Source organism: Crotalus tigris, unplaced genomic scaffold, assembly GCF_016545835.1.
Source record: "Crotalus tigris isolate CLP2741 ecotype Arizona unplaced genomic scaffold, ASM1654583v1 scf7180000017690.20705106771:4171800, whole genome shotgun sequence".
Taxonomy (NCBI): Eukaryota; Metazoa; Chordata; class Lepidosauria; order Squamata; family Viperidae; genus Crotalus; species Crotalus tigris.
This window is the reverse complement of record NW_024096569.1, coordinates 294,123-321,927: the sequence shown is the minus strand read 5'-3', so window position 1 is coordinate 321,927 and position 27,805 is coordinate 294,123. Positions and strand designations below refer to the sequence as shown.

Below are 27,805 nucleotides of genomic sequence, written 5' to 3'. Positions count from 1 at the left end.
GAGCAGGAGGGTCACCCCATCCTTGACCGGGGAGATCGCCAGCGACCCCCCCCCCAGCCCCGCTGCCCCTCGCCGCCCCCCAGCCCCTCCGGATGGCATGGCCGCCTTAGCCAGCTCCCTGATCCGGCAGAAACGGGAGATCCGCGATCCGGTGGCCAGCCGGCCCGTCTCCACCCAGCGGAAAGTCTGCCCGCGAGGGACCAAATCCTTATGCCAGAAGCAGCTGCTAATCTTAATCTCGAAAGTCCGGCTGTGCGGGGCCAGGAAAGGCCGGCGGGAAAAGCCCCCCGGTGAGTCAACTTTGCAGGGAGGGATGGGCACCAAACTGGGTTGGGGGGGCTTATTTCTCCCCCCCCCCCACACGGGGGGCTGCGGGGCTCTGCTTTGGATAGAGGGCGCCCCCTCATCCCACCCGGGGGTCGTCAGGATAGGGCCAGGGATAGGATCCACCATCTCTTCTGGCCGGGAACGTTTGGTGGTTCCAGGTGGACTCTGCTGTTCCCAGCGGGCACCAGCAGGAGGTGCTGTCCAGGCTGGAGAAGCCGGGGGCCCTTTCCTGCTGGCGCTTCCCAGGGTCACCTGCAGGGGGTGTGCGATCGAGTTGGTTTGATGGATTAAGCAGGGTAGTGGAGTTGGCGGTGCCAAGGCACAGGGGTAGGCCGGCGATGGTTATGTGGAGGGTGTGTACGCCGGGGTACAGTTGTGGATTGCGGTGGGCAAGGGCCGTATCCGTATCTTGAAGGACGCCCTGCTAGGCAACGGGGTGCCAGTATGTACCGAACTGGGTGCCAAAACTGGGTGCAGTAAAAAGTTTTCTATTGGAGGTTTGTGTGTGTGTGTGTGAGTGTGTGTCCGTTTGCAGTGCCCCCTGTTGCCCAAGAGACTTTTTGCAAGGGAGATGGTTGTATGGAAACACACCCCAAATTTTTGGGGGGGTTCGATCCAAGAATTCATTCTTGTCAAACAGTATAGGTTCTCCTGCTTGGGCAGGGGGCTGGACTAGAAGATCTCCAAGGTCCCTTCCAGCTCTGTTGCCTATTGTTGTTCTATTCTATATTCTATTATTATTCTATTCTATTATTATTCTATTCTATTATTCTATTATTATTCCATTATTATTCTATTCTATTCTATTCTATTCTATTCTATTCTATTATTATTCTATTCTATTCTATTCTATTCTATTCTATTCTATTCTATTCTATTCTATTCTATTCTTATTTCTTATTCCTTATTTTATTATTATTTTATTCTATTCTTATTCCTAATTCTATTCTATTCTATATTCTATTATTCTATTGTTCCATTCTATTATTCCATTTTATCATTATTCTACTATTATTCTATTCTGTTCTATTCTACATTCTATTCTATTTTATTCCATTCTATATTCTATTATTATTCTATTCTATTCTATTCTTATTGTATTTTATTATTCTATTATTATTCTATTCTATTCTATTCTATTCTATTCTATTCTATTCCTTATTTCTATTCTATTCTATTCTATTCTAAACTCAGCAACAATTCAGAAGCCCTTTCCTGTGAATGTGGTGAACCTTGTTCTCTGCAAAACTGCCAGGGAAAAATGTGGATTTGGATACAGCTAGTCCTTGACTCACAATAAGTTCATTTAGTGACCATTTCAAGTTACGACTGTCCTGAAAAAAAGGGACTTGGGACCGTGTTTCACACTTAACGACCACTGCAGCCTCCCCACGGTCATCCTGTGATCCAGATTTAGACACTCGGCCACTGAACTCGTGTTTGTGACAGTCGCAATGTCCCGGGGGGTCACGCGATCCCCTTTTTGCGACGTTCTGACGAGCGAAGTCCATGGGGGACAGCCAGATTCGCTTAACGACCGTGTGACTGAATTAAGCCCTGCGGTGATTCACATAACGACCGCGGCACGAAAGGTTGTAAAACGGGGCAAACTTCGCTGAAGAAATCTTTCCCTTCGCGACAAAATTTGGGGGGGGCTCCACGGTGGGTCGTAAGTTGAGGACTTCCTGTGTTTTGGGGAGGGCATCGTCCGGCGGGCCTCGAATTCGCCATGGGGGGGGGGACACAAGTTGTGTGTGTATTTCCAAACTGGTTTTTTGTTGCTGGGCAGGTGAGGGGAGAGGAGTGAGTGAGTGTGCAATCACAGCCGTTGTGGGAGTTCACACTCACATGGAGAGTGGCAAATGGCAACCCCCCACCCCCCCCCACCCAGGATAGCAGGAGCAAAGACTGGGGCGGCCTCCACACCCCCACCTTTAGGCAAAGGGGGCAGTTCACGCGGGGGGGGACTTTTATTCGTTTCCCCCTGGGGGGGGAAGGCAGGAGGTTTGGATGGTCTCTAGGTGGCCTGGCCAGTCGGGATTGGGTCTTTTCTTGGAATTCCTTCCTAATTTCCTTCCTATACTTCCTGCTTTCCTTCTTTCCTGTTTCTTCCCCTCCCTTCTATCTCTCCTTCCTTCTTTCCTTCCTTCCTCCCTCCCTTCCTATTTCCTTCCTTCCTGCTTCCTTCTTTCTCTACCCGTCCCTTTCTTTTTTCCTCCCTCCCTCCCTGTCCCTTCCTTCCTTCTTCCTTCCCTCCTTCCCACCCTCCCTGTCTCTTTCTTTTTCCATTTCTCCCTCCCTCTGTTCCTCCTTCCTCCTTTCTTTCTTTCTTTCTTTCTTTCTTCCCTTCCTTCCTCCCTCCCTCCCTCCCTCTGTCCCTTCTTTCTTCCCTCCCTCCCTCCCTCTGTCCCTTCCTTCCTTCCTTCCTTCCTTCCTTCCTTCCTTCCTTCCTTCCTTCCTTCCTTCCTTCCTTCTTCCCTCCCTGCTCCTGCTTCCTGTCTCTCTTGGGGCATCCTCCTCCTGCTCCTCCTCCTCCTCCTCCAGGCCCAGGGCCTCTTGGAGGGTCTACTACCCAGATGGCTGAGTAGAAAAAGGCCAAATAAATAAGAAGCATCAAAGGATGACGGGGGGGGGACACAGCAGCCGGAGCCCCTTCAGCAGGTGTGGGAAGAGACAAGTGAGATGGATGGGCTATTAATTTTAAAGGTCTGTAAACTGAAAGCTGCTGCCGCTGGGAGCAGGGGGGGGTGGTTAGAGACAGTGTGATGACCCCAGATCTCCTCCAGAGCAGGCTTCAGGGGGGGGCAGGAACCCCCACCCAGGCTGATGGGCTGAAAGGGGGCAGCCCTCTCCTCTGACCCCCCCCCCGGCCTGTTTGGCAAGGGGTCCAGCGTGGGGGAGAAGGCTCAAGGACCCCAGTAGTCCCTCTTGTCGCCTGGTGAATCAGGGATGGATCAGGAAGAGTCTGGGGTCCCTGGGGAGGGGGGGGGCGGCCATGGGTGACCGCCCTTGGCCCCTTGCTCCTGTCCCCACTGGGGAGTCGGATGGGAACCAGGCGTTGGGGAGAGTCTCTTGGACCTCTGGAGGGCCCCTCGGTTCCAGCCGGGGTGGAGAGTATTTCTAGCTCAGGACTGACAAGTGGGGTGCTTGCAGACCTTTCCTGACCCAACTAGGGAACATCATCGGTGCTAGAAGGGAGGGGGGGTTGTAGAGAGGAGGAGGAGGGGGGGAGGGGGAGGAGGAGGGGTAGGGAAAGAGGAGGGGGAGGAGGAGAAGTAGGACTGATGGATCCTTGGTGCTTTCTGACCTGGATTGCTTCCTTGCAGACGTTTCTTGACCCAACTAGGGAACATCATCAGTGTTAGATGGGAGGGGGTTTGTGGGGTGGGGAAAGAGGAGGGGGAGGAGGAGGAAGAAGAGGAGGAAGAGGAGGAGAAGGAGGTGGAGGAGGAGGAGACTTTGGTGCTGTCTCAGCTTGATGGTTTCCTTGCAGACGTTTCATGACCCAACTAGGGAACATCATCAGTGTTAGATGGGAGGAGGGTTGTAGAGAGGAGGAGGAGGATGGGGAGAGGAGGAGGACTGTGGGGGTCCTTGGTGCTCTCTGAGCTCGATGGTTTCCTTGCAGACGTTTCGTGACCCAACTAGGGAACATCATCAATGTTAGTCTGGAAAGGGTGGGAAGATCCAGCCGCCAGCCGGATCCATCTGGACTCTTAAGTCCAATCAGGACCAGGAAACCCCTTCCCCTCATTCTTAGAATCCAGGCACTTGGCTTTTAGTCCCACGTACGAAAGGGAGATGGGGCACGGTGTCACAGGCGTGTCATTGAGTTGGGGGCACACAGCCCCCGCCCACAGGACACAACCCCGAAGGGTCTGCTGGGGAGACCCCCTTGCTGAGGGGGGGTGGATCAACCCTCCTTCCGTCCATCCCCAACCCAGGCAAGATTTACCCCGGAGGTGGATCTCTGCGTGGTCCCCTTTCCCTCAACGCCTCGGCTGAGAGGCTGCTTTTCCAACCCACTGTAGGGTCCGGAGACCCCAATCCAATCAGCAAAGGCAAGGAGAGGGGAGGGTCTCGTTTTTTGCAACGCACGTAAAAACCGATCGGGCCTTGGATGTGGGCCACGTCGGGCACTGGCTTGGCACCGTGACTGTACCCTGCAGGGGCAGAAGCGGGGTGTCCCTTCCCCAGGGGAAAACCTGCAGAGGGGACCCCCTAAAGATCCCCTGGACCGGGGGGGGGGTGGGAGTGGGGGGTTAAAAGGGCACGCGATGACATCACCGCCGGTGCTGAGTTCCGGGTCATGTGACCTCTGTGAGAAGGGAGGGGGCCAGAGGCTTAGAAAGAATCAGACGGGAACATTTTGAGCCGTTGCCCGACCCCGTTTTTTTTTTCTTTCTTTCTTTTTTTAACTTCTTTCCCTTTCTTTTCTCCCAAACAAATTTATTTCTGCTGGGAGGAAACGAGAAAAAGTTTTTCTTGGGGGGGGGGATGCAGCCTCTGCCGCTGATCTACACCCCCTCCCCACTCTACGGCGGCCCAAAAAAACCCCCCTCTTTTTTCCAGGGAGATAAAGGGGGTGGGGGGGACTGGGTGTCAAAGGAAAACCGGGGGGGGGGGGCTTTACATCCCCGTTTCCGGGTCGAAGTAAGAAAGCAGTTGGGTTTTCCTGGGAGTAAATTTGGCCGCTGGGGAGATGTCCGGCGATTGAGGGGGGGGGGTTGGAAAGACCGAGATCCCGGACCGCAGATGCGTCTAATTATTTCCCAATTCCAGCCGAGTATGGGAAAGAAATTATGTAAAGGCCCTCCGGATTTAGCCGGCCTGTCAGCAGATAATCCTCCGGTGCCGAACAGAACGGGATCAAACGGGGGGGGGGCTGTGCGGAGGGAAGGCAGCCAAAATCAAGGGTGGATTCAAATCTGGGCCACATCTGGCCAGCGGTGCCAGGCCCAAATCCAAGTGAGAAAGAACGGAGGGGCTGCAGCTTGAAAAATGGCTGCTTGCTCCGGGCCCGCCCGAGCACAGGAGCCCAAACGGAGGGGAGGCAGCCCCCCCCCCGGTGTGCCCACCCCAGCCCCCCTAGGGGCAACGCCGTCCTTCGTGGCACAGAGAGGGTCCCCGTGGCGGGGGGAATTTTGGTGCTTCTGCCTTGCTCGGCCAGATGTGCGAAGGGGGCACGTCCAGCGGGGCGTGACTGCTGCATTAAGAGGGCAAGGCTGGCGAGGGAAGCCTTGGCACCCCTTCCTCCCAAGTGCTCTGTGCCAGCCCCCCCCCCCCGTGGCAACCCTGGCTGTCGCCTTTGTCGCCAAGGACACATGGAGGGGAGCTGGCGGGGGGGCAGGCAGAGACCGCTTGGCACTCCGCGGCACAGCCAGTGAACCGTGCGGTTCCAGGCGACTACAGGCGGTGAGCCCCAGCCCGGGATGCCACCGGCCCCCCCACAGCCTGCCCAAGGTGGGGAAGAGGCAGGCGGTGGGGCTGGCAGGATCTGATGGATTACCAGCAGCAAAACCTTTGGGGAACGTCCGATTTTTAAAGAGAGCCAGTTTGGTCTAGCAATGAAGGCACCAGGCCAGTCACCAGGAGACGGTGAGTTCTAGTGTCGCCTTAGGTACAAAAGCCAGCTGGGTGACTTTGGGCCAGTCACCAGGAGGCGGTGAGTTCTAGTCCTGCCTTAGGAGGGAAAGCTGGCTGAGAGACTTTGGGCCAATCACCAGGAGACGGTGAGTTCTAGTCTCACCTTAGGCACGAAAGCCGGCTGGGTGACTTTGGGCCAATCACCAGGAGATGGTGAGTTCTAGTGTCGCCTTAGGCATGAAAGCTGGTTGGGTGACTTTGGGCCAATCACCAGGCGACGGGGAGTTCTAATCCTGCCTTAGGCAAGAAAGCTGGCTGGGTGACTTTGGGCCAATCCACCCGGAGACGGTGAGTTCTAGTTCTGCCTTATGCAGAAAACATCCAGGAACCCCTGGTTTTCCGACCGTCCATTTGAAGTTCAAATTTACAACGGTGCTCAAAAAAAGAGATTTAAGATCGGTCCTCGCACTTACGATCGTCGCAGTGTCCCTGTAGTCCTGTGCTTGCGATTTTGGGGTGCTTGGCAACCCAGCATGTTGCAGCATCCTGGGGTTACATGGGATCCCCATTGGAGACCGTCCCACAAGCAAACTCAGTGGCGGAAGCCAGATCTGACGAAGGGTGACCGTGTGGATGGTTTCGTGACCACCGGGGGCGGTAAAAGCAGGCGTGTTTTGCTTAACGACCGCACCACGTAGCGTTTGATGTTTCGGTCGTAACTCAAGGACGGCCGGGAAAAAGAGCCCGTGCTGGAATCAGCCCAGGACTATCCGGTTCCAGCGTGTCTCCTTCCCGGCAGCCAGCCAGGTTCCTCCACGGAGGTGACCCCTAGGAAGTGGAGATGCCAGCTTAGGTGGCATCTGCTCCAGCCGTGGAGACTTCAAGGCTGATAGAGTTGCTTCAACCCTTCTGAAGGTCATTCCAGATCAGTGGTGGTCCGCCTGGGGAACTGGACGATGGGTGGACTTCAACTCCCAGAGTTCCCCAGCCAGCTACAAATGATAGAGTTGGGAGAGGCCAGAAGGGCTACCTAGTTTGGTGTCTCTCATCAACTGGACGATGGGTGGACTTCAACTCCCAGAGTTCCCCAGCCAGCTATGGATGATAGAGTTGGAAGGGGCCAGAAGGGCTACCTAGTTCGGTGTCTCTCAGCCTGGGTAATTTGAAGATGGACTTCAACTCCCAGAGTTCCCCAGCCAGCTATGGATGATAGAGTTGGGAGGGGCCAGAAGGGCTACCTAGTTCAGTGTCTCTCAGCCTGGGTAATTTGAAGATAGACTTCAACTCCCAGAGTTCCCCAGCCAGCTATGAATGATAGAGTTAGAAGGGGCCAGAAGGGCTACCTAGTTCGGTGTCTCTCAGCCTGGGTAATTTGAAGATGGACTTCAACTCCCAGAGTTCCCCAGCCAACTATGGATGATAGAGTTGGGAGGGGCCAGAAAGGCTATCTAGTTTGGTGTTTCTCAATCTGCCCAGGCTGAGAGACACTGAACTAGGTAACCCTTCTGGTCCCTTCCAACTCTATCATTCATAGCTGGCTGGGGAACTCTGGGAGTTGAAGTCCACCCATCTTCCAGTTGCCTCAGTTGACAAATAGTGAGCACCACCCATAACTTGTGGGCAGTGAATTAGGGAAAACTTAAATCTGCTGGAAAACAAATAGTCCTCTACTGACGACAAAACGGAGCCCAAGATTTTTGCTGCTCAGCAAAGACCGTCATTAAATGAGTTTTGTCGCATGTTACGACTTTCTCGCCCTCGTTGTTAAGTGAATCTCTGCCGTTGTTAAGTTGTGAAGGGAAGCCGGCTTCGCCACGGACTTTGCTTGTCAGAAAGTCGCAAGAGGGAATTATGTAAGCCCCCCCCCCGGGATGTGGCGACCGTCGTAAATACGAGTCAGTTGCCAAGCATCTGAATGTTGATCACGTGACCAAGGGGAGGCCACCACGCTGGTGTGAAAAGCCGTCTTAAATCACGATTTTCAGGGCCGTTGTAATTCGGGACGGTCGCTAAATGAACTGTTTTAAGTGGAGGACTGCCCGTATCGTCAATCTTCTGAAGTCTCCAGCTGAAGGGGTTAAAAAGTGGGTGGAGCCTCAATCGCCCCACTGTGGCTGCTGACTGCCAAGCGTTATGCCCCTCCTCCCCCTTCCCAGTGGGTCTGATTCGTAAGGACCACTTGCATCCCATACTACCACTAGAATTAGTCTAAGAAGAGACAGGACAGCCATTTGTCCAGAATGGGATAGGGTTTCCTGCCTGAGCAGGGGGTTGGACTAGATGACCTCCAAGGTCCCGTCCAACTTTATTATTATAACTATTATAGAATAGAATAGAATAGAATAGAATAGAATAGAATAGAATAGAATAGAATAGAGCTGGAAGGGACCTTGGAGGTCTTCTAGTCCAGCCCCCTGCTCAAGCAGAACCTACACCATCTCTATTATTATTATTATTATTATTATTATTGTTATTATTATTATTATTACTACTACTACTACTACTATTACTATTACTATTATCTTGTATTCATTAAACATGAACCTCAGTCAACTGAACATTCAAATTGGCTGGCGCTGATTATGATTATTATTATGGATCATCGCACAGTCAGCCAGATGTTCAGACTGGATTTGGCATTTTGTCTACCTATCGAGTCCTTACCCAGGACCTGGGATAGGCAGACGTGGATGTTTGATGGTATTACAGATATCATCGCAGGATGGAAGCAGTTCCCAGTAAGGCCGCCTTCTGCAATTGACTAATAGCGAATTTGTCAATGCCAATGGTGTCCAAGTGGTGCTCCAGTTGTTTTGGGATTGCACCCAAGGAGCCTATGACTATTGGTACTACCCTTGCTTGCTTTTGCCACAGTCTTTCTATTTCTATTTGTAGGTCTTTGTATTTTGTTATCTTCTCCAGTTCTTTCTCGTCTATTCTGCTGTCTCCAGGCACTGCCACGTCCACTCTCCAGACTTTTTTCTCTTTCTTATCGACAATTGTTAAGTCTGGGGTATTATTATTATTATTATTATTATTATTATTATTATTATTATTATTACTATTATTACTGTCAGCAATCTTGTAGGCAAGGGCCATCAGAGGCTGGAGAGTCCCCTATCCTGGATGGTTTTAAGGAATCCTGCAGGGTGCAAAGGGGTGGATTGGATGACCTCTTGAGTCTCTTCCAACTCTGATTCTTAAAAAAAAAAAATGACAGGCCTTGTCCGTGCAGAGACTGTGTGGGGTCTGGACACTTGCTTATCCCCTGCCCCCTTCTGGCAGTTCCTGCCCCCTTTCCCAGTTGAGAGGACCCATAGTGCTCTGGGGCAGCCCTCCTGATTGCGCCCCCCCCCCAATCCTGTCCTCTCTTGCCAACATTTAGAGACCTACAGTGGTTGGTGACAAGGAGGGAGGGGAAGGGGAGGCAGCAGAATGAAGAGGGCCCTCCTTCTGTCCCCTGGCTATGAGAAGGGGGGCTGGGGGCTTGGGGGGAGGGGGCGAGGTCAGTGCTGGGCAAGGCTGATGGGGAGAGGTGGGTTCCTGCAAGAGGCAGCATTGGAGGCCTGGCTAGCTTCAGGGAAAGCTGGGTAAACTGGAGGAGGAGGAGGAGGAGGAGAAGGGGAGGGGGAGGAGCAGAAGGAGAAGGAAAGGGAGGAGAAGAGGAGGGAGAGAAAGGGGAAGAGAAGAGGAAGAGGAGGGAGAGGGGAGGGAGAGGAAGAGGAGGAGGAGAGGGAGAAGGAGGAAGAGAAGAAAGGAGGAAGTGAAGGAGGAAGAGGAGAGCAGGGAAGAGAAGGAGGAGGGGGCGAAGGAGGAAGAGGTGGTGAGGAGCAGAAGGAGAAGGAAAGGGGGAGGAGGAGGAAGAGAAGAAGGAGAGGGAGAAGAGGAAGAGGAAAAGGGGAGGAAGAGGAGGAGAGGAAAGAGGAGGAAGAAGAGGAGGGGAAGGAGGAAGAAGAGGAGGAGAAGAGGACTGCATCTGAAGCGGAGCCTCCCTAGCCCATTGCAGTCTATCCGTGAAGAGCCCACGCCGGCGCTGGCAGCGAGCGAGGCAAGCGGGCGATGCTGCCCGGCACCCGGCATCCATCTCTCCGCGCCCCCGGCACCCCCCCACACCCCACCCCTCCCCCCTGCGCGCTCAACCCGCGCAGCTTCGCCTTTTGGCCGGGATCCGCGCGCCCCCCCCCCCAAACCTGGCCGCCTGCCGGTGTTCCTGGACCTCCGCACGCAGGAGCCTCTTTGCAGTTGGCAGCGCCCCGGTCTGGGAGCCGGCCAGCTCTCCTCTCCGCCCGCCTTGCCCTCGCCTGCCCTTCCCTTCCCTTCGCCCCCCCCCTCCCCGGAGCTGTGCAAGGTGCGGGGGGGGGCGGCAAAGGCCGGCAGCCCCGGCGACCCCCCCTCTCCACGTGCCACGCGCGCGCTTCTCAAGCGCCACTTGCGCGCAGCTCTTCCAACTTCACCGGGGTGGGGTGGGGGTGTTAAGGGGGACCCTTTGGGGGAGTCCGACTTCCTCCTGTCCCCCCCCCCGACCCACCGGCTCGGGGTCCAGCCCAGCCCAGCCCCCCCCCCTCTTTTTTTTCCCATCCCGGCTAGGGCACCTTGAGCCGGTGCGGCGCGCTTCACCGGATCTTCACCTTCCCAGCCTGATTCTCTCCTAGCCCCTTCCCCAACCTCCCCATTGATTGCTCTTCCCCCCCCCCCACGGTGCCACCCTCCCAGGACCCTTCCAGCCTTGTTCCCCCCCCCCGGGGAGAAAGGCCCCTCCCGTCCCACAAAGCGACCCCCACCCGTCTGGGGCAGCCCCCCCCCAAAGCAAAGCGTCTTTCCTGGAACGCCCTGGAATTGCCCCACTTTGGGTGAGGAGGGGGGAGGCTCAGAGGGAGGGGAGGGGAGGGGGTCAGCCCGGACGGGGGCTCTGCGGCGGGTCCCCCCCTGCCGCCCCCCCGCCCAAGCCCGCCGGGGAATCTCCGAGGGGCTTCCCTGCAGAGCCCCTGCGCCCGCCTTCCGCCTGAGCGGGCGGTGGTTGCAAACTCCGAGTTCCCAGCGGTGGAGGAGAGGCCGGGCAGGGTAATAAAAAAAAAATGAGGCGTTTTTATTGCCGGGAATAAATTTATTTATGGGAAGAGTCCACGAGGCCAAGCGAGGCGCTCCGCTCGCCTGGCGGAAAAAAAGAAAGAAAGAAAGAAACAGCCTCGTTTTATCGGGCGCAAGATGGGAAACAATTCGGAGGTGAAGCCCGGGGGCGGCGCCCCTCCCAGCGTAGGTGGGACTTGGGGGGGGGTCGCTACCACCTGCCCCCCTGACACTGTCCACCCTTGGGCGCAGCCCCCCCCAGGCATCCCCCCCCCAAGTCAGCTGCTAGCTAGGATAAGCAGCTCCTCCAAATTCACTCAAAGACTGGGGTCCCGGTGGATCTGTCTGAACGCCCCCCTCCCGGGCTTTCCCCCCTTCCCGACGCCGTTGCTCTATTTTAACGCGCCCCCCCGGGGGGCTTTCCACCCCTCCCCACTAAACGTGCGGACGTCCCACTAAAATCCGAGCCGTAGAAATAATTTGTGGAGGGAGGCAGCTCCGGGTATATTTTTAAGGATAAGGGGCACGTTTGATGGAGGGGGTGGGGTGGGGGGGAGGAAAGACAGAGAGAATAAATGTGATGAATGAAAGGGTGCCCACTCACTCAGCCGTGCCCTTCTCCTTCCCTCCCTCCCTCCCCCCACCCACCCACCCCCCCTGCCCCGTTGACCAGCCCTGCTTGGCTTCGCTTCCCCCACGCCCTGCGGTGCCAGGACAGCTACCTGCTCCAGGAGCGCCACCACCACCTGGGCACGCTACCCCGTTCTGGGTCAGCCTCCTTGTCCCCCTCCCTCCCTCCGTCCATCCATCAAGGCGGGGGCTCTGCCTTCCGTCCCTATTCCACTGCTCTCCCCCCCCCTCTCTCTCTCCCAGCAGCCCCCTCCCTCGGCATCTGGGTAACCTTGTTGGGAGCTTTCCCTGCAACGGTGGCTGCAACGTGCAAGGCGGGGAGTGTGCAAGGCCGGGGAGGGAGGGGCGCAGGCAGGCCTCGGGGCCATCCCAGGCCGGGGGGTGGGGGTGGGGGCTCCGTCGTCCCCCCCCCTCCCGGGGCGTTGCACCACCTCGCTCGGCCTCGCTCGGCTGTCAGGAGCGCAAAAATCGCAGTCACCTTGATCTGGTTAGGCTGGAAGGGAAGACGGGCGTTCAAAGGCTGGGCTTGGGGGGAGGGGGAGGGGGAGGGGGAAGGGGAGAGAGGGTCTTCCCCCCCCTCCCCAATCCCGGCTCCCCCTATTTTTATCTGGGGGAAGAGAGAGAGAGAGACGCGAGCCAGGGTCATCCCCGCAAGGCTTTGAAGCGCAAGAGAGGTGCCCAAAGCATGTTGCAGAATCCTCTCTCCAGATCCCTTGCAGGATCGGGAGGGAAACGCACGATGGGTCTGCTGGTGTCTGAGGATTACTGCAGCGCAAAACAACAAAAAAAAAACAAAAAACCCACAAAACCCTCCCATCCCCCCCAACCCCCCAGAGCCTGGTTTGGCAATCCAGGTTGAGCCCAGGAAGAAAAGAGAAGGAAGGGGAAAAAAAAATCGATGGCGAATTGTGTCAAGGAACACACCGGAGAGACAACCTGACCTTCCAGATGCGCAACACCCAGCGAGAAGGGGAATGCCCCTGGGGGGAGGGGGGAGGAGGAGGAGGAGGAGGGGGAGGTCGTGTGAATGGCAATCCCAGCAGGCCTTGGACGCTGCAAATGGGGGGGGGGCAGCCTGCGCGCGCGCGCGCGCGCGCACACACACACACAGGGTCAAGATCGGGAAGCCTGCACACACACACATACATAAACACACAAACTCACACACAGGGTCAAGATCGGGGAAGCCTGCACACACACACACACACACACACACACACACACACACACACACACACACACAGGGTCAAGATCGGGGAAGCCTGCACATACACACAAACACACACACACAGGGTCAAGATCGGGGAAGCCTGCACACAAACACACACACACACAAACACAGGGTCTAGATCAGGGAAGCCTGCACACGCGAGCGCGCACACACACACACACAAACACACACACACAAGGTCAAGGCCCCAAGGAACAGAAGCCAAGGCAAGTCGCGCGGGTTCCCATCCTCCCTCGTGGGTGGGGGGGGGTCTGCTCGCTGCCATAATTAAGTAGCGCCCCCCCTCTGCGGTTTTGCACACTTGATCCCACACTTAAGGTGGAGGGGGGGTTGCCAACGACCGGGTGGTGATGTCACTGTCCTTGCGGATGGCGCAGTCCGAGCTGGTATAAACGTGGCGTAAAGGGGGGGGGTTGTTTTCCCTCTGTGGAAGAGTCAGGTGGGGTGAAACGGTCGGGGGGGGGCGGCGGATGGAATTTGGAACACTTCTCTGGGGAAAAGAATTGGGTCTAGCGGTGAAAGGCAGCGAAATAGAAATCAGGAGCTCGGGAGTTGTAGTTCCGCCTTAGCCATGACACGAAAGCCGAAAGCCGGCTGAATGACCTTGGGCCCATCATCAAGAGACGGTGGGAGTTCTAGTTCTGCTTTAGGCACGGAAGCCAGCTGGGTGACTTTGGACCAATCGCTAGGAAATGGTGAATTCTAGGTGCTCTGTAGCCAGGACAGCCGGCTGGGTGACTTTGGGATCATCATCAGGAGACGGTGAGTTCTAGTCTCACTTTAGGCGTGAAAGCTGACTGGCTGACTTTAATCCAGTGGTTCTCAACCTTTTTAATGCCGCGACCCCCTACCGGTCGTAAGTCGAGGACTACTCAACTGGCACGGCCCCGTTTGCAGAATGGGACTTTTGGCGGGCTCAGCAGGGGGGAGACAGCCTGGACAATTCCTATTGGCTTTGGAAAGCCAATAGAATGAGACTCTATTCAAGAGAGTCTATTCTATTGGCTTTCAAAAGCCAATAGAATAAAAGGGCGTAGCACAGCTAAGGAAAAGGGGGAAAAAATGGCAGACTGCCTTGTTTGGCGACCCCGTGAAACGGTCGTTCGACCCCAAATGGGGTCCCGACCCACAGGTGGAGAGCCACTGGAATACGGGCAGGATTTTAATTTTTTTTTAAAAAAAGAAACAGGATGTAGTAATGGCTACACCCCTGGAGGGCTTTGGAAGGAAATTAGATTCCAAGAAGTTATGCGCTATAGACTTCTCAGTGGCTGGAGTGAACATGTGCAGAGGGCCAAACGATGCTCCAGGGCAGCTTGGGGGGGGGGCATCCCTGTGGCCTCAGCCTGGCACCAACAGCCAGCCTGTGCAAGAGATACCTTTCTCGGGTGCCACCTCGTCCTTCTTAGGTTCCTCCCTTCCTCCGGTTTGGTTGGGCCTCAGTCTTCCCCTTCTGTGAAATGGGCCCACGCCTGGCTGGGAGACCTGGGGGGGGGACCGGGAGGTTTATTAAGGGCTGGACCCCGAAGTCCTTAAACCCCAGAGACGACTGACTCGGCCACCGGAGGCTCTGATGCCCAGAGATGGGTTCCGAGTTCAGATTCTGCGTTCCCTGTAAAGGAATGAGTTCCAGTCCCGCCTTAAGCACGAAAGCAGCTGGGTGGACTTTGAGCTAAGTGCTAGGAGACCGGGAGTTCTAGTCCTGAGTTAGGCGTGAAAAAAACAGCTTTGTGAGTTCGGGCCCCATCACCGGGAGACGGCGAGTTCTAGTCCTGCCTTAGGCACGACTTTGGGCTCCTTCCTCTCTCAGCCCAACCCACCCGACAAGGTTGTCGTTGCGGGGAAAGGAGGAAAGAGACGTGTTGCGTATGTCCGCCGCCTGGCGTTCTTTTTGGAAAAAAGTAAAAAAAAAAAAAAAAGCAGGATACAAATCAATAAATCTCCTGGTGGCCTCCCCTCCGAATCCTAACCAGGTCTGATTCCTTTAGCTTCTAAATCAGCAATAATTCCCCCCCCTTTAAAAATCCCTTTATCCAGCCAAGTCCCTTTTTTTTTTTTTTATTCCATTAAGGAACCAGTGGGCATATCCCGTTCTTCTTGGGTTAAAGCCATAAAATTGAAGCATTTTGCTCTTCCAACAGCCTTCCTCCCCTCCCCCCCAGCTGTCCCCCCCCCACATTAGTTGATTAAAAAAAAAATCTCTGGTTAGAGAGACCTATTTTTTCTTAGCTTGGTTTAATTTGCCTAAGAGCCTTCTGTCCCGTGTTCTCCTGCGGATGACAAGGCCAGAAGGCGAATGTATATTTTTTAAAAAATAAAATAAAATAAAAACCAGGCTTTTGTTCACCCCCCCTTCCTAGCTTTGCTTCCAAGACCTGTCAAAAGGAGAACGGAGGAGATGTTGGGAGAAGGATTTAAAAAAGAAAAAAAAAAAAGAGCCAGTTGCAAGAAAAGGCACCATTCCAGATAGCGATGTCCTTAAAGCAGGGGTTCTCAACCTTGGCAACTTTAAGACTTGTGGAGTTCAACTCCCAGAATTCCTCAGCCAGCAGAGCTGGCTGAGGAATTCTGGGAGTTGAAGTCCACAAGTCTTAAAGTTGCCAAGGTTGAGAACCCCTGCCTTAAAGTTTTTTCTTGGCTGCTCCCACCGCTGGGCGCCTGAGAAAGAAGAATCAAAAGATTTTCTCTCTTTCCACCCGGACGGTTTTGCTTTTGCACCCCCAGATTGCCGGTCCGTGGAAACGGGGTTTGTGTGTGTCTATGTGAAGGGGGGCTTTTCATTTTGAGAGCCAGGGGTCTGCGCCTGGTCTTTAGAAAGGTCAAAATGACCACACACACCCCCTGGGCACTTTGCCCTGCCATGTTTTGGGTGGAGAGGAGGAGAAGCAAACAGGAGTTACTGCCAAGATATTTGAGCATGAGATCCTGTTATGGGTAGACTTCAACTCCCAGACCTGAAGCGATTCTGGGAGTTGAAGTCCACCCGTCTGAAAGTTGTCCTGGTTGAGAAAAATGGATCTAGAGCAGCGGTTCTCCACCTGTGGGTCGGGACCCCATTTGGGGTCGAACGACCATTTCACGGGGGTCGCCAAACAACGCAGTCCGCCATTTTCCCCCCCCTTTTCCTTAGCTGGGCTACTCCCTTTTATTCTATTGGCTTTTGAAAGCCAATAGAATAGACTCTCTTGAATAGAGTCTCATTCTATTGGCTTTCCAAAGCCAATAGGAATTGTCCAGGCTGTCTCTGCCCTGCTGAGCCCGCCAAAAGTCCCATTCTGAAAACGGTGCTGCCCCAGTTGAGTAGTCCTCGACTTACGACCGGTTGGGGGTCGCGGCATTAAAAAGGTTGAGAACCACTGGACTAGATGACCTTGGGGAGCCTCCCTCCTTGCTTTCCTTCCTTCCTTCCCTCCCTCCCTTCCATCTTTCTCCTTCCTTCCTTCCTTCCTTCCTTCCTTCCTTCCTTCCTTCCTTCCTTCCTCTTTTCTATTTCTCTCCTCTACCTCCCCTCCCTCCCTCCTTCCCTTCCTCCTTCCCTTCCTCCTTCCCTTCCTCTTTTCTATTTCTCTTCTTCCCTTCCTCCCTTCCACCCTCCCTTCCACCCTTCCTTCCTTCCTCCCCTTCCTTCCTTCCTTCCTTCCTTCCTTCCTTCCTTCCTTCCTATTTCCCTCTCTTCCTTCCTCTCTCCCTCCCTTCCTGCCATCTTTCTTCTTCCTTCCTTCCTTCCTTCCTTCCCTCTCTCCCTCCCTCCCTCCCTTCCTGTTTTCTATTTCCCTCCTTCCCTCCCTTCCTTTTCTTTCTTCCTTCCCTCCTTCCCTCCCTTCCTCTTTTCTTTTTCTCTACTTCCCTCCCTCTTCCACCCTTCCTTCCTTCTTCCCTCCCTCCCTTCCACCCTTCCTTCCTCCTTCCCTTCCTCCTTCCCTTCCTCTTTTCTATTTCTCTTCTTCCCTTCCTCCCTTCCACCCTCCCTTCCACCCTTCCTTCCTTCCTCCCCTTCCTTCCTTCCTTCCTTCCTTCCTTCCTTCCTTCCTTCCTATTTCCCTCTCTTCCTTCCTCTCTCCCTCCCTTCCTGCCATCTTTCTTCTTCCTTCCTTCCCTCCTTCCTCTTTTCTATTTCCCTCCTTCCCTCCCTTCCTTTTCTTTCTTCCTTCCCTCCTTCCCTCCCTTCCTCTTTCCTTTTTCTCTACTTCCCTCCCTCTTCCACCCTTCCTTCCTTCTTCCCTCCCTCCCTTCCACCCTTCCTTCCTTCCTTCCTCTCCCTCCCTCCCTGCCATCTTTCTTCTTCCTTCCTTCCTTCCTTCCTTCCCTCTCTCCCTCCCTCCCTCCCTTCCTGTTTTCTATTTCTCTCCTTCCCTTCCTCCGTTCCTTCCTTGATTCCTTCCCTTCCCTTCCCTTCCCACCCTTCTCCATGTCCATAGGGAGACCTGGTGCCCCACTGTCCAGCCCTGGAGGGACGGCTGGGCAAGGGGTCTCCGGCTGCCATCCACACGGACCCTTCGGTCCAGGTTGAAGAGGGCCCGCCGCCCCCTTCCTGCACCCCTCTTGGAGAAAGGTCTAAATCAGCCTCCCCCCCCCCCGTTCCAGGTGTGTTGGCACCACAATCCCCAGAAGGCCCCTGGTGCGTCCCCAGGGCGTCGGAGGGTGCCTCCTTGGGGAAGCGTCCTGGGTGCCTCGCAGGGGCTCCGGGCTTTGGGTCCTCCTCCCCTAACCTCCCTCCCTCCTTTCTCTCCTCTCCCCCCGCAGACCCGCAGCTGAAGGGCATCATCACCAAGCTCTTCTGCCGCCACGGCTTCTACCTGCAGGCGCACCCGGACGGCAGCCTGGAGGGCACGCGGGAGGACGGCAGCGGCTTCAGTAAGCGCCCCCGGGGGGGGGCCTCTGCTCCCCTCCCCCGCTTCTTTCCTGCCTAGGGGCGGGCGGGGGGACCCCCTCCCCGGCCTTTGCCCCTGCCCCAGAGCTCTGGGCCGGAGGGGGTGGGGAGCAGCGGGGGTGGGAAGGAGGGGTTGGACTAGAAGACCTCTTGAGGTCCCTTCCAGCTCTGTCGTTCTGCTTCCACGCCCCGCTCTGGCCTCGGAGCCCCGCAGCTGGCACCTCCAGCCCTACTCTGAAGCCGCCGCCCCCCCCCTTTTCTGGGCTGCAGCTTTCTGGGTCCCTCCTCGCCTCCCCCCCCCATCACCCCCCCACCCCGTTCTAGCCGCGGCCGGCTTCTCTCCTGCAGCGGGAGGGGGGGGAGGAAAAGAGGCCACGCAGTGATGGATGGCGCGCCCATCCCGTCTGGCAGGCCGGTGTCTGTCCGGGAACGTGGCCCGTTTCTTCCGCCACCCCCCCCCCCCGTCGCAGCTGGTTGGCGGCCCCGTCTAACAGCCATCAGCGGTTCTCCCCCGGGAGTGAAGGTGGCGCCGGGGCTATAAAGCGCACCGGCTGGGCCTCCACACCTGCCCCCCCCCCGTCTCTCTCCCGCCCCGAACCTCTGGGTTGCAAACATCCAATAGAATAGAAATAATAAAATACAGAATAGAATGGAATGGAATGGAATGGAATAATAAAATATAGAATAGAATAATAAAAAATAGAATAGAATAGAATAATAAAATTAGAATAGAATAGAATAAGAATAGAATAATAAAATATAGAATAGAATAATAAAAAATAGAATAGAATAATAAAATTAGAATAGAATAGAGCAGAACAGAATAGAAAATGGAATAGAAAATAGAACAGAATATAGAATGGAATGGAATGGAATAGACTAGAAAATGGAATAGAATAGAAAATACAGAATAGAATAGAATAGAATAGAATAGAATAGAATAGAATAGAATAGAATAGAATAGAATAGAATAGAATAGAATAGAAATTAGAATATAACAGAACAGAACAGAACAGAATAGAATAGAATAATAAAATTAGACTAGAATAGAATAGAATAGAATAGAATATAGAATAGAAATAGAAATAGAATAGAATAGAACAGAATATAGAATATAATAGAAATAGAATAGAATAGAACAGAATATAGAATATAATAGAAATAGAATAGAATATAGAATATAGAATAGAATAGAATAGAATAGAATAGAATAGAATAGAATAGAATAGAATAGAATAGAATAGAATAGAATAGGAATAGAAGCTGGAAGGGACCTTGGAGGTCTTCTAGTCCATGGTTGTAACTCCAAACAGTCACTAAACAAACAGTTGTAAGACGAGGACTGAGCCTGTCACCCCCCCCCCCCCCAAAATTTGGGCTCTTTGGCAGAGACCCCCCTCCCCAGGCCTTCACGCAAGGGGGTCCTGCCCTGACCTTCCGATTTATTCTCGGCTGCTACGCCTTTTAAGGGTAGCATTTTAATTTTAATTTTTTAATTTTGTCCCTTGAGGGAGATGGGGGTGGTCATCTCAATTAAATTAAATTAACTTGCACCTGGTTCTGGGTTCAAATTTAACCACCGGGGGCTCCGACCTGGGCTGGGCTTCCAGTTGCTGACCAGCGGTCAGTAGCCGAGGTGCTGGCCTCCTCTGACTCCCCCCCCCCCGGAGCCAACTCTCCCCCCCTCCGCTTGCTCCTGGGATACTTTATTGCCTGCCTCGTATCTGAAGACCCCTCCCCTCCTTTCCTTGCCCCACAGCGTTTTTCAACCTGATCCCTGTGGGGCTCCGGGTGGTGGCCATACAGAGCACGACGTCTGGACAATACGTCGGCATGAACGCCGAGGGATTCCTCTACAGCTCCGTGAGTAGGCCGCCGGCCCCACGTGGTCAATTTGGGGGAGCAACGGGGTTGGGGGGTTCACTTTGGGGATGTGCAACACGGGTTCCGTAGTCCTCAGAACGGGCCGCTTTGTCTTTGGCCCTCCTTTCCCCATCTGGATCGCTCCCGCCTTCTCACCCCCTGTGTCTCTCCAAAGTTGGCCCCTTGGAGACCCCTGGACTTCAACTCCCAGAAGTCCCCATGGCTAGGACGAGAACAAAGGTGGCTAGATTACTTGGATAAGGTTAATTTTTTGGATCAGGTGAACTTGAACTTCTTTAAGAGACGGTGGGAATGCAGCCTTAAAGTGGATGAGGAATTCTGGGGGTTGAAGTCCACCAGCTTTAAAGTGGATGAGGAATCCTGGGAGTTGAAGTCCACCAGCCTTAATGTGACTGAGGAATTCTGGGAGTTTAAGCATCAATCTTAAAGTGGCTGAGGAATTCTGGGAGTTGAAGTCCACCAGCCTTAAAGCGGCTGAGGAATTCTGGGAGTTGAAGTCCACCAGCCTTAAAGCGGCTGAGGAATTCTGGGAGTTGAAGTCCACCAGCCTTAAAGCGGCTGAGGAATTCTGGGAGTTGAAGTCCACCAGCCTTAAAGTGGCTGAGGAGTTCTGGGAGTTGAAGTCCACCAGTTTTAAAGTGGATGAGGAATTCTGGGAGTTGAAGTCCACCAGCCTTAAAGTGGCTGAGGAATTCTGGGAGTTGAAGTCCACCAGCCTTAAACTGGCTGGGGAATTCTGGGGTTGAAGTCCACAGGTCTTCACGTTTCCAAGGTTGACAAAGATTGCTGTGGAATTTAAGCTGAAAGAAGATTTGGGCACAGGCAATGGTCTCACACACACACACATACGCACCACCCCCATTAACTCCTTTTTGTGGCACCGTTTACTGGCTCCAAAGACCCTTGGACCCCCCTCAATTGCAAGGGACCCAGCAGGTCCAAATGAAGGACACCCACAAATTGGGGGTCGCAGCCAGGCACTTCTTAACAACCCCACACCACCACCACAGTTCTACAAGATGGCGGGTGAACTTTACACGCCTCATCCCGCACTTACGACCATTTGTTCAGGGACCGAAGTTATGATGGTGCTGGAAAAAAAGTGAATTATCACCATTTCTCACATTTACGACCATCGCAGTGACGGGATCGTAACTCAGACGCTTGGCCACTGACTCGTATTTACGACGGTCGCAAGTGTCCCTGGGGTCAAGAAAAGACAAGCAGAGTTCGCTTAACGACCGTGTGACTGCCTTCACGGCGGTTCCCTTCGCAGCCCTGGTGAGAAAAACTATGCGTCGTAAAACGGGGTGAAGCTCACTCCGCTGTCTCGCTTAGCAACGAAAATCAGGTGGCTCAACTGTGGTCGTAAATCAAGGGCTGCCTCTATTTCTTACATTCCTCCGTGTGTTTGATTCCTCCTTCTGTTCTTCATTCGCGGATCCAGGACAGTTGATCTTTTAATGACGATTCCAGAGGTTGGGAGATATTTGGCAGGGGGACATTCCTGCAACCCCCCCCCCAAAAAGCAGCAGAGATGGGGGGGGTGAAGGAAAAAAATGATGTTTTGTGCTGACACATTTTGCTCTGATTAATGTTTTGGCTTCCTGGCTTCCTTCCATCTCTCCATTCTCTGGAGGCAAAAGAGTCCAGCTGGATTATCGGGGTGACGGTTAGCGAGGGTTGAGCATCGCCATCTGGCGGACGATCCCTGCTATTAACCCCCCCCCCCCAATTTGGCCTAAATCTGGGCAGGCAGATGGGGGGGGAGGAGAGGAGGTTGGTATGGAAAATCTTGTTTGAAGACGAAGGAAATGGAGGAATTTAGAGAGATTAGCAGCGGTAGGAACACGGATTTGCCTTTAATCCTTTCGTAAAATAATAATAATAATAAATGATAAGTAATTAATAAATAATTAATAAATAATTAATAATTATTAATTACAGACAAGCACCTGCAACATAACACCCCGGACTTAACAATTGTCGATAAGAAAGACAAAAAAGTCTGGATAGTGGACGTGGCAGTGCCTGGAGACAGCAGAATAGACGAGAAAGAACTGGAGAAGATAACAAAATACAAAGACCTACAAATAGAAATAGAAAGACTGTGGCAAAAGCAAGCAAGGGTAGTACCAATAGTAATAGGCTCCTTGGGTGCAATCCCAAAACAAATGGAGCACCACTTGAACACCATTGGCATTGACAAATTCGCTATTAGTCAATTGCAAAAGGCGGTCTTATTAGGAACTGCTTCCATCCTGCGACGATATCTGTAATACCATCAAACATCCACATCTGCCTATCCCAGGTCCTGGGTAAGGACTCGATAGGTAGACAAAATGCCAAATCCAGTCTGAACATCTGGCTGACTGTGGGATGATCCATAATAATAATAATAATAATAATAATAATAATAATAATAATAATAATAATAGTAATAGGCTCCTTGGGTGCAATCCCAAAACAACTGGAGCACCAGTTGAACACCATTGGCATTGACAAATTCGCTATTAGTCCATTGCAAAAGGCAGCCTTATTAGGAACTGCTTCCATCCTGCGACGATACCTGTAATACCATCAAACATCCACGTCTGCCTATCCCAGGTCCTGGGTAAGGACTCAATAGGTAGACAAAATGCCAAATCCAGTCCGAACATCTGGCTGACTGTGCGATGATCCATAATAATAATAATAATAAAAATTGGTCTCCCCAATCCAGTCGGCCATCGTGGAAAGGAAAAGACTTTAAAGATGGCGTGCCTGTTTTATAAAAAGGTGGATTATTTTTAGAATTATTTTTAGAATTGTTATTACTATATGATATTGTTAAATGGGACTACATCCGCACGAAGTAAGCAGTGGGGTACCACAAGGCTCCGTCTTAGGCCCAGTAAACTCTTCAATATCTTCATCAATGACTTAGACCAGGGGTAGGCAACCTTGGTTCTTCTATGACTGGTGGACTTCAACTCCCAGAATTCCTGAGCCAGCCACGCTGAGGGGAAAGGGAGAGGCTTCCAAGCTGAGCCAGGCTGGCTCAGGAATTCTGGGAGTTGAAGTCCACGAGTCATGAAGGGGCCATAGTTCCCCCATGTTGGCTGAGGAATTCTGGGAGTTGAAGTCCACGAGTTATAAAAGAGCCAAGGTTGCCTACCCCTGAACGAGTTGTTCTGTCTCCCAAAGACGATACGAAGTGAATCTCCGAGAATTTTGACGAGTCCCTCAAGCAGACTCAGGTTTGGTTTCAGGACCTGACCCCGTGTGGGTTCACACAACATGTTAAACCCTACACTTGGCTTGCCAAAGCAGAAATCATGGTATGTTTGTTTCAGAGGCACTGAATCAGGCCAGGGATAAATCGTATTTCATTCTTTTATAAAATGACTAAAGGAATAGACGAGCGAAATGCTGTGGACGTAGTATATTTAGATTTCAGTAAGGCATTTGACAACGTAGACCACAATCTACTCCTTGGTAAGCTAGAAAAAGGTGGGATAGACAACATCATCACCAGATGGATCTGTAGCTGGCTGGCAAACCATACTCAACGCGTAGTCCTCAATGGCCCTACATCCGCACGGAGGGAAGTAAGCAGTGGGTACTACAAGGACCCATCTTAGGCTGAGTAAACTCTCCAATATCTTCATCAATGACTCAGACGAGGGAATTGAAGGGGAACTTGTCAAATTTGCAGGTGACACCAAACTGGCAGGAGTAGCCAACACCCCAGAAGACAAACTCAGGACCCCAAAAGGTCTGGACAGACTTGAACAAGGGGCCCCGTCCAACAAAATGAGTTTCAGGATGGAGAAAAGCACAGTTTGACACCCAGGCAGGAAAAATCAAAGGTACAAGCACAGATTAGGCCAGACCTGGCTTAAAAACAGCAACGGTGAGAGGATGAGCACTTGACCTTGAGCCAGGTGTGGGCAGCAGCAGCCAAAAAAGCTAATACAGTTCTGGGTTGTATAAACAGAGGCAGAGAATCAAGATCATGCAAAATTAGTACCGCTTTATAAAGCCCTAGGGAGGCCACACCCGGAATACTGCAGCCAATTTTGATCACCATATCACAAAAAAGATGTTGAGAGTTTGGAAAAAGTGCAGAGAAGAGCAACAGAGATGATCCAAGGCCTGGAGACTAAAATATACGAAGAACGGCTGCGGGACATGGGTCTGGCCGGTCTAAAGAAAAGACGAAATAGGGGAGACAGGATAGCAGTGATCCAGTATCTGAGGGGCTGCCCCAAAGAAGAGGAGGGGGTCACGTTATTCCCCAAAGCACCAGAGGGAAGGAGGAGAAACAATGGTTGGAAACTGGCCAAAGAGGGAAGCAACCTGGAATTAAGGAGAAACTTCCTGACAATTAACCAGTGGAACAACTTGCCACCAGAAATCGTGGGCGCTCCATCACTGGAGATTTTTAAGAAAAGGCTAGACAGTCACTTGCCTGAGATGGTGTAGGTTCTCCTGCTTGAGCAGGGGGCTGGACTAGAAGATCTCCAAGGTCCCTTCCAATGGTATAGGCAGGAAACCCTAGACCATTTCAGACAATAATAATAACAACAACAATAATAACAATAACAACAACAATAATAATAAAGTTGGAAGGGACCTTGGAGGTCATCTAGTCCAACCCCTTGCTCAGGCAGGAAACCCTAGACCATTTCAGACATTTCAGCTTGTCAGGAGATCACAAAAAGGACACTGCAACCATCATAAATACGAGTCAGGTGCCAAGCATCTGAAATTCGATCACGGCTGTAAGTGTGAAAAAAAAATGGTCATCAGTCACTTTTCTGGGGTAACTTTGAGCTGTCCCTCAGTGAATTGTTGTAAGCTAAGGACTACCTGTAAATCGAACTTTTTTTAAAAAAAAAAAAAAGCGCAACCCAGTCAGAGGGATTTCAGAGGGACACCCCCCCCCCAGAATGAAGGGTTTGAACCTCCAAATTTTGTCCTATGTTGTTTCTTTTCTCACCCATCACATCCTTGTTCGTTCGGAGCACCTGGTCAGGCGCAAACAGCCGGACTTACAAGGGCAGAGTTCAAAGTAGCTACTTTATTGTTTTCTGCCTGTACTACAGGAATCTTCCCAGGCTGGCAGATTCGCCTGGGAAAGGCTAGATCAGGCTCAAAGTCAGCCCCTGGCTGAGGAATTCTGGGAGTTGAAGTCCATGAGTCTTAAAGTGGCCGAGTTGGAAGACCTCTGCTCAAAGTCATTGGAAGGGAGTCAGACCAAATCCTCTGCTCTTTTCTTATCACAGGGGGTGGGGAACGACGGCCCCTTTGTGACTGGTGGCCTTCAATTCCCAGAATTCCCGAGCCAGTTCAGGAATTCTGGGAGTTGAAGTCCACCAGTCGTAAAGGGGCCGTCGTTCCCCATCTCTGACTTACCACGTCAAACCTTAACTCTCCGTTTGATCCCTTCTGCCGATTGGGGGGCAGTAGCGTAGCCGGGCCCTTTATTAAGGGGAGGGGGCTTCTCTTCCTTCGGGGCCTAACTTTCCCCCTGCCCCCAGGCTCACTTCACCGCCGAGTGCCGTTTTAAGGAGTGCGTCTTTGAGAACTACTACGTCACCTACTCCTCCACCTTGTACCGCCAGAGGGAGTCCGGCCGTTCGTGGTACCTGGGCATCAACAGGGACGGGCAAGTGATGAAGGGAAACCGAGTCAAGAAGACCAAGGCCTCAGCCCACTTCCTCCCCAAACTGCTGGAAGGTGGGTGAGGGGCCTTGGGGAGTTGGGCAGATCATCCCTTGGACACTTGACCAAGCCTCAGTCCGGAGGGTTGCTGGGGGGGGGGGGTTAGGGTTGGGGGCAAGGAGGCTCCAGAGACAGCCTTATTTTAATAAATGAAAGAAAGGCCGGTTTTCTTGATCGGCTGCTGGTTGTTGATTGGCGCTTTAATTGATCTTCCTTCCTTCCTTTCTTCCATCCATCCATCCTTATTCCCTTCCTTCCTTTTTATTTCTTTCTTTCTTTCTTCCCTCCTTCCTTTTATCTCCTTTCTCTTTCTTTCTTTCCTTTCTTCCTTCTTTCCTTCCTTTTATCTCCTTTCCTTTCTTTTTGTTTCTTTTCTTTTTGTCTTTTTCTTTCCTTCCCATCCATCCTTACTCCCTTCCTTCCTTCCTTTTTGATTCTTTCTTTCTTCCCTCCTTCCTTTTATCTCCTTTCTTTCTTTCTTTCTTTCCTTTCTTCCTTCCCTCCTTCCTTTTATCTCCTTTCCTTTACCTTTCTTTCTTTCTTTCTTTTTCTTTTTGTTTCTTTCCTTTTTGTCTTTCTTTTTCTTTCCTTCCTTCCTTTCTTCCTTTTTCTTTTGTCTCCTTTCCTTTTTCTTTCTTTTGCTTTCTTTCTTTCTTTCTTTCATTCCTTCTTTCTTTTTCTTTTCTTTTCTTTCCTTTTTTCTTGACTTTCTTTCTTTCCTTCCTTTTTTGACTTTCCTTCCTTCCATCCTTTTTCTCTTGTCTTCTTTCCTTTCCCCTTCCTTCTCTTTCTTTCTTTCCTTTTTTCTTCTTCCTTCCTTCCTTCCTTTTGTCTCCTTTCCTTCCTTTCCTTTCTTTCTCTTTCTTTCTTTCTTTCTTTCTTTCTTTCTTTCTTTTTTATTTTTTTTCTTTCTCTTTCTTTCTTTCATTCCTTCTTTCTTTTTCTTTTCTTTCCTTTTTTCTTGACTTTTTTTCTTTCCTTCCTTTTTTGACTTTCCTTCCTTCCATCCTTTTTCTCTTGTCTTCTTTCCTTTCCCCTTCCTTCTCTTTCTTTCTTTCTTTCTTTCCTTTTTTCTTCTTCCTTCCTTCCTTCCTTCCTTCCTTTTGTCTCCTTTCCTTCCTTCCCTTTCTTCCTTCCCTTTCTTCCTTTTCTTTCTTTCTTTCTTTCTTTCTTTCTTTCTTTCTTTCTTTCTTTCTTTCTTTCTTTCTTTCTTTCTTTCTCCCTTATCTCTCCACAGTGGCTTTGTATCGTGAGCCTTCCCTGCACAACCTCTTCGAGCAGGCCCTGGCCAAGAAAGCCGAGGAGGGCGACGGGCCACCCCGGAAAGAACCCGCAGCCACGTAGTCCTGACGATCGGGTGGGGGCTGCCTCTCCTCCTCCACCCCCATGGCCCCCCTCGTCAGCCCCTCTCAACCGCCACCACCTCCAGAACACCCCTTCACGGGTCCTCAGGATGGCTCCCCACCTGATCAGCCTCTGGGATTCCCAACTTGCAAGGGATCTGCTGAGGAGGAGATCTGCTGACGGGGGGCGGGGAGGATTTTCCATTCTGGGGCAAAAAGAGACGGAGGGACGAACCACCAGGCTGTCCTGTCTCAAGCTAGGGGGCCACAATGGGGCCCGGCTCTTTGGGGGACCCTGTCTGTCCCTGCAAGGGGCTGACGCAGCCTTGTCCCTCACCCCGGCAGACCCACCGCGGCTAACCGGCCTCTCCTGGCGCCTGTCCTGACCATGGCCAGAGTGGATCCCGTCTTCCGGGCAAAGGAGACCAGGGCTTTATGGTGCTTCGCTCCCTGGGTCTGGCAACGCAGCTTCCAAAAGCATCGCCAGAAGCAAAGAACGGAGAAAAGGAAAAGATATATTCACTTTTTCTAATTCTCCCCCAAAAAAGAAGCCAGGCCAAAGCCTACGACAGAACAATCTTCTGTTTCTCGGAGGTGGTTTTTTTTTTTTTCCTTTTTCCCCTTGTTTTTTAAATCCATGCTCTGTTCAGCCCCGGGTGGGTGACCTTGTCTTCAATCAAGAGACTGCCAACTTTATCTACGGTTTCAGGCCTGACCTCGGCCACACTGGATTTGACAGCCGAACGGAGAGCAGAGAGAAGCAGCAAGGGAGGCTTCCAATCAGCTCAGGGAGCTGGGGGGGGGGTCCTTTCCTAGCTGGAGACCCCCCCCAGACAGCAGGTCACCTTTCCCCCTTGTCCGCCTGCTGTTCTAACGGTGCAGTTTGAATCGGGGGCGGGAGGGGGGAAGGAATTATTTTTTTTCTTCCCCCCCCCCCGAAGAAAACTCTCCTTGCCAATCCTGCTGTCCTCTCTGCAAATTTGACACCGTGCCAATCAAAGACCTTGGAGTCCAAAAGGGTGACTTTGGGGGGGGGGAGTCAAAATCGGAGGAGCTGGATTGCCCCCCCCTTCTTCTTCTACGGGCAGAAAAGTCCAAACTGGGGACCGAAGCTCCTTTTGCCTGCCGGAGACTTGTAGCCGCCCCCTCCCCCCCCGA

At 52.4% G+C, this 27,805-nt stretch overlaps 1 protein-coding gene across 2 annotated transcripts; it reads left to right on the top strand.

Annotated features, from left to right (window-relative positions):
- Positions 1 to 97: 97 nt before the first annotated feature.
- Positions 98 to 27,805, top strand: FGF11 (fibroblast growth factor 11). Of its 2 annotated transcripts, none has more exons than XM_039337870.1 (5): positions 98 to 290; positions 17,585 to 17,695; positions 19,471 to 19,574; positions 25,121 to 25,319; positions 26,542 to 27,805. In XM_039337870.1, the coding sequence occupies exons 1-5, from the start codon at positions 98 to 100 to the stop codon at positions 26,646 to 26,648; spliced, it is 714 nt and encodes a 237-aa protein (XP_039193804.1). In that variant the 3' UTR covers positions 26,649 to 27,805. The 2 variants fall into 2 exon arrangements, with proteins under 2 accessions (XP_039193804.1, XP_039193805.1); XM_039337871.1 differs by lacking the exon at positions 98 to 290 and adding an exon at positions 13,383 to 13,603.